This window comes from Ranitomeya variabilis, chromosome 2 (genome assembly GCF_051348905.1).
Source record: "Ranitomeya variabilis isolate aRanVar5 chromosome 2, aRanVar5.hap1, whole genome shotgun sequence".
Taxonomy (NCBI): Eukaryota; Metazoa; Chordata; class Amphibia; order Anura; family Dendrobatidae; genus Ranitomeya; species Ranitomeya variabilis.
In genome coordinates this window covers 709,718,593-709,737,162 of record NC_135233.1, presented here as the reverse complement: position 1 = coordinate 709,737,162, position 18,570 = coordinate 709,718,593, and the positions used below count along the sequence as shown (strand labels likewise).

General features: G+C 45.0%; 1 protein-coding gene across 1 annotated transcript in view; it reads right to left on the bottom strand.

The window, feature by feature from the left end:
• Positions 1-10,818: 10,818 nt before the first annotated feature.
• Positions 10,819-18,570, bottom strand: part of CCN6 (cellular communication network factor 6) — a 72,479-nt gene continuing 64,727 nt past the window's right edge. The window contains exon 4 of the mRNA XM_077281686.1: positions 10,819-11,227. Within this exon, the coding sequence (XP_077137801.1) occupies positions 10,946-11,227 (282 nt within the window). The 3' untranslated portion in view covers positions 10,819-10,945. The remainder of the gene's footprint in view (positions 11,228-18,570) is intronic.

The window sequence follows — 18,570 nt, the reverse complement described above, 5'->3', positions numbered from 1 at the left end:
TAGCTTTTGTCTATTCACTTTACACCCTTCTTTTTCTAGAAAACATAGTAAACTCACAGTGGACCTTTCTGCAGTTTCTAGATCTGGGCAGCAAAGTAGTAGGTCATCCACATACTGCAAAATTACTACCTGTGATTCAGGTTCAAACCTTTGAAGAACTGTTTGTAGGGCATTTGAATAAAGAGTAGGGGAGTGTATCATTCCCTGTGGAAGGCGTGTCCACGCCAACTGTTTGCCCTTAAATGTAAATGCAAATAAATGCCAACTATCTTGGTGTAAAGGAACCGAGAAAAATGCATTTGAAAGATCTATTACAGTAAACACTTGAGAACTGGCTGGTATCTGTGATAGTAACGTATGAGGATTGGGTACAACTGGGGTGATTGGATCTAGAACTTTGTTTATTTCTCTTAGATCATGTACCATACGATATTTGGGCATAGAACTCTTATCAAGAGTTCTCTTTTTGACTGGATACAGAGGAGTGTTAGCAGGTGATTGTATCTCTACCAAAACTCCTCTCTCTCTATATCCCTCTATCTGTTTTGTAATCGCTAATTCCTGCTGGGCACTCACAGGGTATTGTCTGAGCTGTGGGAGAACAGTTCCTGGTTGCACAGATAGTTTTACAGGAGAGATATGCAATAATCCCACATCAGTGTCACCCTGTGCCCACAGTGTTTCTGGGATCATTGAGAGATCTAGATCTGTGGTGTACTCTTTTTCTTCAGTATAATCCTCAAAAGCCTGAATTCTGACATATTGTTCTAATGATTCTGCATCATCAGGGATAGTCAGCATAACTGTGCCATCTTCCCTAAAATTGATGTTAGCTTCTAATTTCTTTAGTACATCAGTTCCTAACAGACATGTTGGGGCACCTCTGGCATACAAAAATCTGGATGCAAAACATTTAGGTCCTAACGAGACCTCTAGGGGCACAGTATATGGCAGTGTTCGAATTACCCCATCATAACCCTCAGCAAAAGTTGTTTGTTCTGAAATATCTTCCGGATTCGGAAGAAAATCTTGATTCAAAATTGAGGAAGTTGCACCTGTATCTATCAAAAATGGAATCTCTCTCCCCCCCACATTCTAGCTGGTAGGGAAGTTTGTAACACATCGAGTCAATCTGAATCTGGTATGGGACCATCTACGATAGTAGATTTCTGCTGGTTGTCCGTTTGGGGAGGGTTATTTCTGGGAACAAATTTGCCTGACTTTATATCTGCCAACTTCTTCCTGCACTCTTTTTGGAAATGTCCTGGCTTTTTACAGTAGTGGCAAGGAAAATTGTGTCTCACTCTTCCTCCTGTATTAGCTTGTGCTATTCTAACAGGCTTACGATTCTCTCTCATATCCATGGCTATTCCTAAACATCGTTGTTTCACAATATTTGGTTGTTCAATTGTTCTCCAATCTGGAGTAGAGGATTTAAATTTTTCTCTGATTTTCGGATCTAGCCCCTCTATTAATTGTTTTGTAAAAAGTCTCCTTACTGAAGCATCAGTCAAATCCAATCCTTCATCCCTAAAGCTATTTTCTAGTTCTTGACTATATTCTTCAATACTTTGCCCAAATTTCTGCATAATCACACCTGTTGACCCCCTTTCCCTCTGTTTTCCTCCTTCTGTTCTTCCAGATGGTACAAATGATTGGGCTTTTGGATCTAGGTAAGGTGGTGGGATTATATCACAACTTTTTCCCTTTCCCATGATCCATTTGGAAGTGTCTGGATCATACTTCCAATTCTCCTCTTTAGCTGTTTTTGAGACCTCTATCATACAATGTATGATTTCTTCCCACCCATTGTCTTTGATAATTCCACCTCGTTCTTTACTCAGTCTTTCCCATTCTGTACTGAACATAAGTGCTTCTGAAATTCCCAATTTTTCTCTCACTCTTCTAATCTGTCTTCTGACTGCCTTTCCACATCTTTCCTGTATGATATCTGCTGCTTCCACTTGTCCTAAGACGGTTTTGGTCTGTTTATTTCTCATTTTAGCTATTTCTACCCCAGGTGACGTTTGGACAATCACTGTGGTGATGTCTCGTTGCCTTCTCTCCTAGGGAGCTAAAATATCCTTTCAATATTTGCTATTTCTACCCCAGGTGACGTTTGGACAACCACTTCCTCTGTTGGTGGCGTCTCGTTGCCTTCTCTCCTAGGGAGCTAAAATATTGAAGGGCTTGTCTGCTCTGTTTCTTCTAATATGCAGGACGTACTTAAGTGCTATTATGCACACAGACCCAGCAACACCATACAGATCACAAAACTTTCTGTGTCAGTTAGCATACTTGTCCCAGGCTCATGAAAACCGCGTCCTGGGCTCATTCTATCACACCTTATCCAGGGAATGTAGAAACAAGTTCTATAGGAGAGTCAAGCATGGGCGGAGGTCTCCCAGAAGGACGCAACCACATGACCCAGTTAGGCTGACTTCACCAATAACCTTGTTCTAACAATCGTGGCTTATTGTTCTACGTACTTCTATTCTTCTTTCACAACATGTCACAACCTTCACACTGCTCACACACTGTTCACACACTGTTCACACACTGCCAGGGACTAGACTCATAAATCTATACAATATGGTAACCCGAGTTCTATAGGTATCTACTCACTACTAGACTAACCCAGCATGACACGGCTCATAGAGATCTTTCGGATAATACAGGGCAGATAAAAGAGAACTAATAATGTCTCTTACCTGGCCAGGTTTTTTTCATTTGCCGTCCATTATCCCAGATCTCCGTTGTCCGTATCCGCAGGTAAATCTTGAGTAAATACTCTCACCTCGGGTCCCTGTTCGGGCGGCCAGAAATGTTGAGTCCTTATCCGTCCCTGGCTTTCTGATGTAGAGAGATCCAAGTAATAACACAGCACAAGAGATGTGTATTCATATGCAGGGATCGCCCAGGAGCTCGCCTCTGACTCACTGGGACTCACCCCTCCTTTTTATATAGCAAAGAGATAAGCATTTACAGACATGCGTACAAGCGCTCATATTCTCTAACAAAGAGTATCTATTCTACTGATAACGTTCACTTCTGGAATGTAAGTTACAATATCACAAAGGAATGCGTCCATAAAAGGAAATGTCTATTTTGCTCAAGTCTTCCTCATATTAAGCCAGACGTCTCTGAAAAGGAAGACAAAATGGATTCTTCAATCTGATCTCCACAGATTTTATATACACTGTTCTATAGATAGATGTACATAAATAAACTCATATTGATCAGTAGTCCTCCTGGATCCATACTTTGGGAGAAAACGTCAACTACTATAATACATGTTTGCCACTTATTCATTTCTCTGTTATTAATTAGATCTTTATTAAAAAGAAAAAAAACCTTGACATGAGCAATAAATTCTTAACATGCAAAACTTTAGAATACTGTAAACTACATATACTCCTCAACATTGAAATTGCAATACCAAAAAGGAAACAGAGTTATTGAAATCACTGGATCCGTAGACATATTAATAACATGTAAATTATGAAAAAATAGAAACAGCATTTTCGAAACATCTTGATATATTCAGTATCAATTCTAATCATTGTGTGCAGAAATACACGCATGGAGATGACTCATGCTATCAATGAAGTTATTAATGGTTGTCTGAGGAATGTTCATCCTCACTGAATGCTTTTGGGTACACAAATCATCAAGATCTGCCGCTGGCAGCTCCCTGTGCAACTGTTGACTAATGATGTCCCAGATGTGCTTAAGGTTAGACAAGTCTGGATACGTGGTAGTCATTGGTTGCACAGTTAGGCTACAAAGGCTGGTCTAAGCATAAGCAACATGTGGCATGCCGTTGTGTTGCAAAAAATGGCTCTTCAGACACTTTGGAGAAATTGCTGTACCACTTGTTCCATGATTGATCCTGTCTGTACTGCATACCAAGGCATTAAACAGTGTCTAAATAAACTATCAGAAGGCATTTGCATGCCACTGGTCTACAAGACAGACATCCAGCTGTAGATAGACTTCATGCCATCACTCTCAAAGGATACCATTCTGCAGAGCAAGAAAGCAATGGATTCTGGAATGGAGGTCTATCCACCTCAATGATGCATCTTGTACGCTATGATTGCTCTGAGGACCATGTGGCCTACACCATGAAGAGGCCATCATGAGGGAACATCACACCATCCTACATCCAGGATTATAGTGTGGGTTGGCATAATATACTGTATCTGAACCCCTCTAGCCTTCATTCCTGTTGCACTAATGGCTCAGCATTACATTGATTTGGTCATGGAATCAGTGGTACCAGGAGCCGCTTTTCAACATAACACCATGCAAAATGTTGCTCATGCTACTGTGAGCAGCCTGGGTGTCCTAAACGTGCTACCATGGCCTGCTGGTTCTCTGGACATGTTTCTCATTGAGCACATCTTGGACATCATTGACCGGCAATCACAAAGGGAGCTGCCAGCTGTGGATCTTGATGATTTGTACGCCCAAGTACATTTAGTATAGCAGAACATTTGTCTGAGAACCATTAATAACCTGATAGCAGCCAAAGAGTGTAAGTGTGGGGATTTCCGTGTGTGACACATACTTCATAGTAACTAAATCAAGATGTTTTCAATTTTTTTGTTTCAATGTTTTCACCATTTGCATATTTCATGTGAAATACAAATTAATTTCCATCCTAAATCCCTATTTAATGTCATAATCCAATCTATTTAATAAAAAATTCCCTATCCTTCCCTAACTACACTCTGATTTGTTTTTCTACAACTTCCTTATTGATGACGCTTCATTTGAAAATCCCAGTGTATGCTGGGATGCCCAAACTAAGCGTTCTAATTGGGCAAAGGCTGCGGTCACTGCTGTGGGAACTGCCCTCTCACTGAAACGAAGCGTCACTGGTGACTTTCATTTCAGGAGCTGGGCTAGTCCTTGGTCTGTAACTTTACAATGTGCACAATGACAGTACACTCTCTCGCTGGCTCAGATCAGTAGAAAAGATATGACAACAGAGCACACTTCGTTGTAAATGAAATATCCAGTGTGCAGAGACCAGCGCCACCACCACAAGTGACGTTACTTTTTAGTGCCTGCTCTAATTTTGAAGATTTCCTAAAGGGGTTATCCGGGACTATTTTATTTTTTTACTATGGGTCTAGGAACTAAAAGGCAGGTAGTTGCTAGCTACCTATCTGTTCTGCCCATCGCCAATTACCACCAGCTCAGAGCTTCCGCTGACGTCATGTCGACATAGCATCTGCTTCTCTTAGGGTACTGTCACACAGTGGCACTTTGGTCGCTACAACGGCACGATCCGTGACGTTCCAGCGATATAGTTACGATATCGCTGTGTCTGACACGCTACTGCAATCAGGGACCCCGCTGAGAATCGTACGTCATAGCAGATCGTTTGAAACTTTATTTCGGCGTCAAGTGTCCCGCTGTGGCGGCATGATCGCAGCGTGTAACAAAGGTGTGCACGATATTCCCAATGTCCCGTATGACTTCTACATCGCAACTACGTCATGAAATTATCGCTCCAGCGCCGTGCATTGCAAAGTGTGACCGCTGTCTACGACGCTGGAGCGATAATCAAGCGACGCTGCAACGTCACGGATCGTGCCGTCGGAGCGATCAAAGTGCCACTGTGTGACAGTACCCTTACGCTCTGCTCTGTTGAAGGGGTGTGACTGCTGATGTCATGCTTATTGATAGTTGGCTCCTTGCTGCCTAACTGCTGGAAGCCGGCTGTCAATTATCAAGATGCCAGCAGTCATGCCCTGTTGACAACGCAGCCTGGAAGAGGAAATGCTGCTCTGTTGACATGAAGGAGCAGAATCGCCAGCTGGAGCGGACAGTGAGTGTTTTGAGTGAACTCCGGATAGAACAGACAGGTCAACAGCAATGACCTACCTGTTAGCTGTTAGGACCATTATAAAAAAAATATAAAATAGTCCCAGAAAACCCCTTTAATAATTTCATGTTTAAGGATCTAGTATTTTTCATAATCAGATAGTATATTAACAAGTATAAATAGTATATCACCTAAGCAACATCATCATATCTTGGTAGTAGATAATTAATGTGCTTGTCCAACAACATGAAAAGTTCTTAAATGATTTGTAAACCTAATAAACTTAGTCCGTCACCCCCCAAAAAATAGATTTAAAATGGGATATATGGTTTTGTATCGGACTGAGTTCCTATAAAAACTATACTGGAACTGTGCTTGTTACTGATACAGTGGCTGAGAAAATAACTTTTAATTTGTATGCAAATAAGGAGGTTACAGTGCCCTGGGGCCTTTCCCCGCTTTTGATTGACATAGTCTGAATGCTGTTGGTGTGTATGTGAATATGTACTGACATTGACCTCAGCTATGCATGCTCAGTGGCCAGACGCGTTCCCCTCCATGCCTTCTTTCTGCTGATGCCGCTCGCTCCACTAATACATCCGAAAGTATAGTGAGTGGCTTCAGAGAAGAGTTTCTGCAATGTGTATAGGTCATTCCGTCTGATTCCCACCATGAGGCCATAGACTGCAATGACACCAATGGAGTTTAAACAAACGGTGTCCATTTGTTCAGACGGGCACAGAAACATATTTGGTTACGGTTCTGTTCCCATCTGAACAAATGGACACATTCAGAAATTGATCATCGCAGTCTATTCCCCTAAAGTGAATTCAAAAGGTTTATGCTCAAAAAATGCATTGAATACTACAGTGGTGGGGTTTTTTTGTTTTTTAAAAAAAAATACAGTATATACATTTTGTGATACTACTTTTATGACATTGCAAAAAAAAATCGTAACTAGATATTGGCTGTAAGTCAATAGTAAAAAACAAAAAGGAAGTATTGCAAGCAGTGCAAATTTACTTTGTCCAAGTCCCGCAGCTGCATGTCTCGTGGCTGTTTGACAGCAGCAACACATACAGTGGCGGCCTGTTTTTTAGGCAATCTCTGCATGTGTTGCGGTTGTCGAACAGCCACCAGACATGCAGCCACGGGGACTCGAATATTGTTCGAGCACACCGAAGCAAACAAGCATGCTCGCTCATCACTAGTTATCACCAAGTCCGGGTTAGACTGCTGTGATGTGCACAGAGGAATTTCAGGGCGAGCTTCAGAATCTGCTCCCTGCATCTCTACAGGCAACAGCGTCAGTGCAATTATTAGGGCACATTCAGATTGGACCATTGGAAAACCTGAAATATAAAACATTGATTTTGCTTCCACAAAACTGCAAAAATCTGAGGCTAAGCATTGGATGTCTGCCACAGGTTTGCATTTTGAAGGAGCACAGATTCTAGCTCGGATTAGCCCAATTCAACGTGGCTAATCCAAAGGCACAATTTTCGTATGAATATTCCCTTGCTGCTGCTTCTTTCCTAATTCAAAGGCCTTTCTAAACTGTCCCTTCCAAACATATGATAATGAGAATTATGCCTGTGTTATAATGGGTGTCGGATGTTTGACAGAGTAAAGAGATGCAAAAAATTATCTAAATAAAAAAATGCTGAAGAAGCGCTCAGTAAACAAGCGCTTGGAACGCTTTAGGTTTACAAATCTCCAGTTAGAAAGGAGCAATTCATGAAGCATCTTCTGTTTTAAAATCTTAAAAATTACACAGTGTGGAAATACGCTAAGGCTATGTGCCCACGTTGCATTTTTTAAGTGTTTTTTCCGCTGCGGAAACGCTTGAAAACGCTTACAAAACGCATCACATTACTTTTAATGAAATTCCGCATTGTTGTGCCCATGCTGCGTTTTTTTCTGCAACTGAAACGCATCGCATTAATTTTGCGGAATCACGATGAATTTGCCGCTATATAAAATTGTTTTGGGACGCATGGAAAAAAACGCAAGAAAAAAGCGACAAATACGCGATAGAAACGCAAAAAGAACGCGAGCGGATTTCCTGGCAAGGGAGTCCAGTTTGTATGAGGAAAATTCTGCTTAGATTCTGCAACGTGGGCACATAGCCTAAGGGTGAGGCTACATTCCCACAATGAGCTTTTGGTGTGTTTTTGACATTGCATATTATCTTATGTGCACACGTTGCAGAATTGCCGCGGAAATTCTGCAACTCCCAGCTGCGGGTATATCGCATGCAGAATTGGCATGTGTATTCCCACTAAACACTAGCGTTTTGCAAGAGTAATTAGCTTGCAGAATATTTGCATTTCCAAGTGATCTGTAACATTGCTTGGAAACTGATTGACAGGTTGGTCACACTTGTCAAACATAGTGCTTAACAATTGTGACCAACTTTTTACTAATGATGCTGCCTATGCAGCATCATAATAATGTTATCGAAGCAAGCATATTGAATCAACATACAGAAATATAACTCCACAAAAATGGGGCTAATCAATATTAAATATGCGTAAAGGACCAATAGGGGCCAGCTGCCAAGCATAGCTCAAAAGACAAAAAGAAAGACAAAGCAGCCATGAAGTCCCATATAAAAAAACAAATTTTATTAAACAATATTAAAACCACCAGATACAGTACAGTGATGCATAAGGGGAGGAAAAGGTGTACTCCTTACAGCCAAAACGGGCAAGATCACCCATACATAGCCTGCCTGAGTATCACAATATGCCTCTATAATGGAAGAACCATAGCTGCTAAACAGAACAATATTGGAACAATGCCACAGCATAGGACACGGTAACACCTCAGCATAAGAACATACCTGGCATATGCGAGACAGACAGGGTAGATAGGTGACCGAGCCCGACCCCGACCATGTCCTATGCTGTGGCATTGTTCCAATATTGTTCTGTTTAGCAGCTATGGTTCTTCCATTATAGAGGCATATTGTGATACTCAGGCAGGCTATGTATGGGTGATCTTGCCCGTTTTGGCTGTAAGGAGTACACCTTTTCCTCCCCTTATGCATCACTGTACTGTATCTGGTGGTTTTAATATTGTTTAATAAAATTTGGTTTTTTATATGGGACTTCATGGCTGCTATGCAGCATCAATAGTAAAAGATAGAATGTGAAAAATAATAATAAAAAAAAAAAATGTGATATTCTCACCTTTCAGCGTCCCCTGCAGTCTTCCCGCTCCTCGCGATGGTCCCGGCAGTTCCCGTTCCCAGTGATGCCTCGCGACAGTGACCCCAGATGATGTAGCATCACACGAGACCGCTACGTCATCACAGGTCATTGTCGCAAGGCATCACTGGGAACCATCGCTAAGGCCTGGGCTGGATTCAGGGGCCGCCGGAAGGTGAATATATAACTATTTTTTATTTTAATTCTTTTTTTTTAAAACAGGACTATATGGTTCCCAGGGCCTGCATACAATCTGCAACATGTGCCCATAGCCTTACAGTTCCAGCAAAGTGAATGGGATTTATAGAAATCTCAGGCTCACTGTGCTATTATTTTACACAGCGTAAACTGAGCTGCAGTGTGGGTTGGAGAGTATGCTGTTTTCTGAGCAGATTTTCCCCATAGACACTGTATTAGATGTTATCTTTGTCTAGTATTTAAATTTGTTTGATGATCTGAAACATTTAAGTGTGACAAACATGCAAAAGGATTGGAAATCAGGAAGGGGAAAAACACTTTTTCTCGCCACTGTATGTCAATAAAGTTATGTCAAAGCAAAAAAACAGGAGGTATCAAAAACAAAGCAGCTTTATTTAGAGCATGCCATACCAATCAGACAAGAAACGCAGCATAAAAAATGCTATAAAAATGCATGGTAAAAAAACACACACAAAAGCACAATGAAAAAACAAATGAAAATAAGTATTCTAATTTAAATAATAGGTGCAGAAATTCTGCATTGTCAAAAAACGACCAAAAGCTCTTCTTAGGAACATGGCCTAAGGCTGAATTGCTCAACTTTACCTGTGTAGATTTACACAGACAAGTAATAGGCATGTGCAGGAGACTGGCAGGGGACCCTGGAAAGGTCTCGCCCACAGTGGTGTATAAAACGGCTGAATGCTATCCGATGTTTTATTGGATAGCACTCAGCCCAATGATATCCTATGGGGCAGAGCAGATCTGAGATTATTTTCTCACGCCGATTCGGCACAAGAAAAAAATCACAGCATGTGGCAAGGACATCCGATATTAAGGTCACTGGCACCAATGTAAGTGTATGGATGTGGATGAAACATCGGACTGCACTCGGATGACATCTGAGAGCAGTCCGGTGCACACGCACACAGACAATGCAGAAGATGGAGAATTATATTCTTCGTCTTCTCCACAGCTATGCTGCGATTCTCTCATGCAAGACAATCAGATCACACTCGGATCAACAGAGTTTGAGTGTTATTAGCATAATCTGCCGGATTCTCTCGTATCAGAGTAAATATGCTCATGTGACCATACTCTAACACTCAAAGGAATGGCAAATGGAGCACAAGGTGGGCATGATTTATTTTTCTTATTTTAGAGCCTCTTGTGTATTTATATATTTTTTATTTTTTTAACCCAGGGCAGAAAGCCCCTTTAACTTATGACCTTCGATTTGCAAGTGCAATCATACATATAATGTCAGTTAAAGTGGTAAGTCACTGGTCTTTACACAGTGACTCTGGACATAGTCTCTTCAGATGTAATAGCTAATTGTACAAGCAGATATTTTGTTAAAATATGACGCTAGACGGGATTACTGAACTATTCGCATTAGGCCGGGGTCACACTTGCAAGTGCAATGCGAGAAACTGGCGCATCAATACCCAGCACTGCCGCCGGCACTCGGGACCGGAGTGTGTGGTTGTATGTATTTCTATGCAGCTGAATACTTCAGTCCCGAGTGCCGGGTATTGATGCGCCAGTTTCTTGCATTGCACTCGCAAGTGTGACCCCGGCCTTAGGTGCACTTACATCACCCATTTTCTTGCATATTTTTATTATACAGTAGTACCATCAGTGGAAAATCTGTCTGTAGCATTTAGTTGCTGAAGACAAGCTGGCGGGCCGCTACTCACAAAATCTTAAGATGGGCAAATATATCTCCAGGGTCAGTACAAATCTTTTGACAAACACAGGATGTGATCCACATCATTTTCCAAGAGAAAGTACCCTCACTCGGGCACTGGAAATGGACAGTAATCATTTTGGATTTGTTGGGGATGCAGCACCTTCGATCTGTGCACGTCCCGCAGTAGGTGGGCCGATAGCTTCGCACTGAAGAACACTCAGATAAAGTCAGTTTAACAGGCTGGGGGTCTTGAAATGTAGTCTGACATGTTTTTCCTTTTGGAATCTAGAAAATGACAAAAGTTTGATAACTGTTTCTAGCATTCCACGCACATTTACATTCCCCATGTGGTTTTATATTGCAATCAGAACGATTTGCTAATACTGATTGATAAAATGTTGCAGCATAAACAATAACATCATTTCCCGTATTTGACGCAAATTTGTGGTGAAGTTTCTGCTCCCACTTTCGAACTATTTTTCACTATAATTTAAGTGAATGGAGTTGTCAGAACTCCGTTCACACTTTACAGATTTGCTTGCGGATATGATCATGCTGTGTGTATCTTTCAATCCGCAGCCTGCACAATATTTTGCAGATCATCTGTTGATTTTCAGTATTAATATTGAAGTTTTTTTTAATCCATAACAGAATCCGCATCAAATTGTCAAATCTAACTTGTAGATTTAGGTGGAGATATTCTGGAACCTACTGTTTTCAGCAGCATACAATGATCACTCAAAATATTGTTCAGATTTTTGGCATTTAATAGTTAGCAATTTAGTTTGAGATTTAATAGCAAGCTTCAGAAACTGAGCAAGGAGGGCACCATGATACTTGATTAGGCTGAAAGCGTTCCAAGAAGACTACAAAAACACAATAAAATTGGGCCTGCACATCTTTAGTGTTAAATTAATGTACAGGTACACAAATATGCTATGACACTAATATACAGACATATATAGTGGGCAAAATAACTTTTGAACACATCATCAATTTTCTAAGTAAGTATATTTTTAACGGTGCTATTAACATGAAATTCTCACCAGATGTCAGTAACAACCTATCCAATCCACAGAGGCTAAGAAATCAAACCATACATGTCCATAGATTAAGTTATGTGTAGTGTTGAGCATTCCGATACCGCAAGTATCGGGTATCGGCCGATACTTAGCGGTATCGGAATTCCGATACCGAGATCCGATACTTGCCGCGTATCGGATACTGGAATCGGAAGTTCCCAGGATTCAAACTGCACAAATTTGCACGAATTCAGCCAATGAGAATGATTCCAAGTGTGGGCACATCCTGTTCAGCATGGAGGGCATGAAACTACTGGCAAGGCTGTGATTGGCTGCTGAAATGATGTCATGCCTCAGTTTAAAAGTCGCTGGCGCCATTTTGCGCTCACTCTGCTGTGAATTCAGTTAGTGACAGGACGCTGTTTGCTGACTGAGGGCCAGTTTAGAGATAGCGATTTGCTTCATTGTTCTTTTCCAAGGCTAATTTAGCAACCGCTGTGTTCACCTACTAATCACCTTGCTTTTGCCTTGCAGCGCTGTTTTCACAGCGATCTGCAAGGTCTGTGTGTGTGTGTGTGTGTGTGTGTGTGTGTGTGTGTGTGTGTGTGTGAGTGCAGCCCACTCTCTAGTCTGTGTGCAGCCATAGGCCATAGCTGGTTGTATTCAGTTCAGGGAGGGTGGTTCATTGCCTCATACTGTTCTATTTTTTTTTTTTTTCAAGTAGTGTAGTCTGCTGCTCATTTTTTCTAATAATTCCTATTAGTAACTTTCCACCCGTATCCAGCTAACTTGTGGAAAAACACTACATAAGATAACGTAGAGGAGTGTTTTTGGGCCTTGCAGCGCCGTTTACGGCTGTCTGCACGGTCTCTGTGTGACTGCAGCTCGCCCTGTAGTCTGTGAGCAGCCATAGCCTGGTTGTATCCAGCTCAGGGTTCTTCACTGCGTCATACCGTCAAATCAATTTTCCTTTTGTTTTAAGTAGTGCAGGCTGCTGCACATTTTTTCAAAAAATTCCTATTAGTGTCTTTCCACCCGTATCCAGCTAACTTGTGGAAAAACACTACACAGGATAACGTAAAGGAGTGTTTTTGGGCCTTGCAGCACCGTTTACGGCTGTCTGCACGGTCTCCGTGTGACTGCAGCTCGCCCTGTAGTCTGTGAGCAGCCATAGCCTGGTTGTATCCAGCTCAGGGTTCTTCACTGCGTCATACCGTCAAATCAATTTTCCTTTTGTTTTAAGTAGTGCAGGCTGCTGCACATTTTTTCAAAAAATTCCTATTAGTGTCTTTCCACCCGTATCCAGCTAACTTGTGGAAAAACACTACATAGGATAAAGTAGAGGAGGTTTTTTGGGCCTTGCAGCGCCGTTTACGGCTGTCTGCACGGTCTCCGTGTGACTGCAGCTCTCTCTGTTATCAGTTCAGCCCCCAAAAAATAAATAAATAATAAAGTTCACCAAACACACCACTTTACATTTGTGTAGGCCACATTAGCACTTATTAAAGTCTAGTCCACACTTTAGAAAATTAGTGTTTCTTATACCTGTTAGGAGCGGTTCAGGAATAAGCACACAAAGCCGTTAGTACTTTTCTGCTTATCTTTATCAGTCAACCAAGATGAAGAAGGCAGGGAGTAAGGCACGTGGGCGTGGGCGCGGAGCAGGGAGAGGACGTGGGGATTCTGTGCCTGCTGCGGGCACCGGTGACTCTGCAGCACCCACTTTCAGCAGGGAACAGTCGTTCATGCGCAGCTTTGTCGGAGAACGCCGTACACCGCTGCTGCGTGAAGACCAAATTGAAGCCGTTGTTGGATGGATGGCAGCTAATGCATCGATTTCAATTAGTGCCACATCCTCTCAGACACAGAGCACTGGAGAGCACCCATCTGTCTCTTCACCACCTGCCAAATTGCCCAGGCAGACAGAGAGCCCAGGACAGGAGCCGTCTCTACTTCTGTTCTCTGAATCTCTTGGCTTGGAAACGGGGCCAGCCAAGCAGCATTGGAGAAATGGAAGAAGAGGCAGGGTGCAGTGATGCCCAACAGCTTTTTCTCTCTGAGTCTGAAGAGGCGGGTGGGCCAGTGCCTCCGGTCACCACATCGCAGGACGTATCCGCTGATGACACTCAGGTGCCACTTTCTGGTGCGTGCTCTGCTGCTGAGACTACCCAGGAGGAGCAGTTGGTGGCAGAGGGTAGTGTAGATGATGAGGTCCTTGACCCATCTTGGCGTGAGGGACAGGAAGGTGGTGGGAGCAGCTCTGAGGAAGAGATTCCCCGAACGGGCCAAAGAGGAAGAGGGAGGGGGAAGACTGCGGATCCTGCAGCCTCCACTTTGGCACCCGTTAGGAGCATGTCTCTTTCAAAAGCCAAAAAGGGCGCTCCCAAGACTTGCAGTGCCTGGTCCTTTTTTGACACAGTTGCAGATGACATTTGCTATGTCAAATGCAAGGTGTGTCATCACAAAGTCAAAAGAGGTCGAAATGTCAGCAACCTCAATACCTCCAACATGTGGAAACATGTGCGCACCAGGCACGCGGTGGAGTTAGAAAAACACACTGAAGAGCTAGGCCAACCAACAGCGGCAGCTACCACCTCTTCAGCTCGTGTTGCCTCTTCCTCCAGCTCACACGCAGCTGGTTCGGCTTCCTCCCAGGATCGCCGTGGAAGAACCTCTGGCCCTGTTGTCCAGAGACCCACTGTAATTCCACCCGCAGCACCACGTTCCCAGTCATCCACACACTCCCAGCCCAGTCTACAGCCATCGGTAGTACAGGCATGGGAGAAAAGGCGGCCTTTCTCGTCAAACCACCCACGAGCACAGGCTCTGACTGCAGGCATTGCCAAACTTCTGTCACTGGAAATGCTGTCATTCAGGCTGGTGGAGACTGACAGCTTCCGTGACTTGATGTCATTGGCAGTCCCACAGTACAATGTGCCCAGCCGCTTTTACTTCAGCAGGCAAGCTGTCCCTGCCCTGCACAAGCATGTGGAGGGACACATAAAACACGCGCTACTGAACGCCGTCAGTAGCAAGGTCCACCTCACCACCGATGCGTGGACCAGTCAACATGGACAGGGGCGATACCTTTCCCTCACTGCCCATTGGGTTAATGTTGTTGAGCCGGGTACAGATCGTGCGAGTGGCGCAGGACGTGTCCTGCCCACTCCAAGGATTGCAGGAATTCATTCTGTACGCATTGACTCCTCCTCTTACACCAGTTCCTCAGAATCATCGCTGCAGGAGCCGTCACAGTCCACCTCCACATGGACCCGTGATGAACGTTTACCTTTTATGACCGACATGAGCACAGCCGTGGCCAAACGTCAACAGGCCGTCTTGAAATTAATTTCTTTGGGGAATCGAAGCCACACAGCGCAGGAGCTCTGGAATGCCATCAAGCAGGAGAGCGATGTGTGGTTTGTGGCAGCGAATCTCCAGCCAGGCATGGTAGTGTGTGATAATGGCCGAAATCTGGTGGCAGCTCTGGGCCTCGGCAACCTCACTCACATCCCATGTCTGGCACATGTGCTCAATTTGGTTGTGCAGAGTTTTTTGAGGGACTATCCGGATCTTGATGCACTGCTGCACAAGGTCCGCCTAGAGTGTGCTCACTTGCGGCGTTCCAGCACGGCAAAATCGCGCATTGCGGCTCTGCAGCGCCGACACCGCCTGCCGGAACATCGCATCATATGTGACCTACCTACCAGGTGGAATTCCACGTTACATATGTTGGAGCGGTTGTGTGAGCAGCAGCAAGCTGTAATGGAGTACCAGCTGCATCAGGCGCAAAGAAGTCGCACTCCACGCCGTTCAGACTTCACAACTACAGAGTGGGCCACTATGAAAGACGTCTGCCAGGTTTTGCGTCCCTTCGATTATTCCACGCGGATGGCGAGTGCAGATGATGCACTAGTCAGCATGACTGTCCCCCTTATCTGCCTGCTTGAAAAATCACTGCAAGCGCTAAGGGATGATGTTGTGGAAGAGGTGGAGGATGAGGATTCACCATTTCCATCATCTTCTGGACAGTCAGCGCCACGTGGTTCCTCACAAACGCGTAGGCAGGGGACACTTTGTGAGGAGGATGAGGAGGAGTCAATGGAGGAGGAAGACATCCGTCCAGAGGAGGGAGTTACACAATTGTCCAGTACTCAGTGTGTACAGCGAGGGTGGGGTGATGACGAGCGGGCAGAGATCACGCCTCCAGCAGGGGACAGCGTTTCTTGGCCAGTTGGCAGTCTGCAGCACATGGTGGATTACATGCTGCAGTGCCTGAGAAACGACCGCCGCATCGCCCACATTCTCAACATGTCTGATTATTGAGTGTTCACCCTCCTCGATCCTCGCTACCGGGACAACGTAGAAAGCCTCATCACACCGTTGAACCGGGAGCGAAAAATGCGGGAGTACCAAGACACACTGGTGAATTCCATCATCTTCTCCAGTCCAACTGAGAGAAGTGCTGCTAGTGCATTACAAAGCAGCTCAGTGCGTCCAGGCAGTGGAGGAGGCTCTGCACAAAGAGGGAGCAGAAGCAGTGCCTCTGCCCAAGGCAAGACCAGTATGGCCCAACTGTGGCACACTTTTGTGTGCCCGCCACAAAAGTCTACACCATCACAGACGGCTCCAGTCAGCAGGAGGCAACGGTTCCGTCAGATGGTGACAGACTACATGTCTTGCCCTCTTGCTGTACTCCCAGACGGCTCTTCCCCTTTCAAGTTTTGGGTCTCAAAGCTGGATACATGGCCAGAGCTAAGCCAGTATGCATTGGAGGTGCTGGCTTGCCCTGTGGCTAGTGTATTATCGGAACGCGTCTTTAGTGCTGCAGGTGGTGTACTAACTGACCGTCGCATGCGACTATCCTCCGATAACGTTGACCGGCTTACTTTCCTGAAAATGAACAAGGCCTGGATCTCGCAGGAATTTGCCACTCCTCTTCCTGATTAAATAATTAGGTGACTGTCTACAGTATCCAGGTCTCCAGTTGTGTTCATCTTTCTACCACCTGAACTGAAATTCCTGGGCTACAACACCGCCAGTTGAGGCTCAGAAGTGCCGTCTGCACAGTCAAAACATACGACCCAGTGTTATTGGGTGTCAGTAACGTCAGCTGATCCCCAGCTGTGTAGCCGGCAATGTGTCCTGCGACCACCACGCTGACACAACAACTGAAATGTAAGGGAACCTGTCCCCCCCCCAAGGCGTTTGTTACTGAAAGAGCCACCTTGTGCAGCAGTAATGCTGCACAAGGAAAAGGTAGCTATTTTTGTTTAGCTCCTTGCACACGCAGAACTTAACACTTATAAAATGTGTCCACTGATACCGTAAAACCGTCCCGGAGGTGGGACTTTCCTTCGTAATGTGACGCAGCACAGACGTCATTCTTACCCCCCCGGCGCTTTGCGCCGGCTCCTCAGCGTTGTTTGATTCTGTCTCGAAGCCTGCGCTGTTATGTTATCCCTTGGCCAGGCACACTTAGCGCTGCCCCTCTTCTGACATCATTTGGTGTCAGGCTGACTGCGCCTGTGCGGCCGCGCTGGCCTGGATCCCGCCTCGCAGTGTCTTCTGATTTAATCCCACTGGGGGCCTGAGATCCATGGACATGCGCAGTGCATATCTGAACCTCCACCTCTCACTCATCTCCCTCCGCCTTCTTCAGACTGTGCTCCGTCAGCTGATCCTTAATAGCATGCCACGGCCGTGACGCCGCACAGTCTGAAGAAGCCGAAGGGAGGGGAGTGAGAGCCGAGGATATGCACTGCGCATGGCCACGGATCCCAGGCCCGCGGTGGGATTACATTAGATGACACTGCGAGGCGGGATCTCGGCCAGCGCGGACGCACAGGCGCAGCCAGACTGACACCAAATGATGTCAGAAGATGGGCAGCGCTAAGTGTGCCTGGCCAAGGGATAACATAACAGCGCAGGCTCCAGGACGGAATTAAACAACGCTGAGGAGCCGGTGCACGGCGCCAAGGGGGTAGGAATGACGGCTGTGCTGCGTCATATTACGAAGGAAAGTCCCACCTCCGGGACGGTCCCACGGTTTCAGGGGACACATTTTATAAGTGTTTAGTTCTGTGTTTGCAAGGAGCATAATGAAAAGAGCCACCTTTTCCTTTTGCATCCTTTGTGCTGCACAAGCTGGCTCTTTCAGCTACAAACGCCTTGGGGGGGGTTAAAGGTTCCCTTTCGACTTTCTCCAATCAGGCTTCGGCCTACACTGTGTTCCTCTGCTCCTCCTGCTGTCCCTGGGCTCCAACACCACTAGTTGTTGTCTGGAAGTGCTGTCCGAACAGTCAACAGTCGCTCCTCTGTTATTGGGGTTCAGTAACGTCAGCTGTTCCCCAGCTGTGTGTGTGGCAATCCCTCCTCTCTCCTCCACCTCCTCCTCCTCCTTCTGTCCCTGGGCTCCAACACCGCTAGTTGTTGTCTGGAAGTGCTGTCCGCACAGTCAACAGTCGCTCCTCTGTTATTGGGTTTCAGTAACGTCAGCTGTTCCCCAGCTGTGTGTGTGGCAATCCCTCCTCTCTCCTCCACCTCCTCCTCCTCCTCCTTTCCCTGGGCTCCAACACCGCTAGTTGTTGTCTGGAAGTGCTGTCT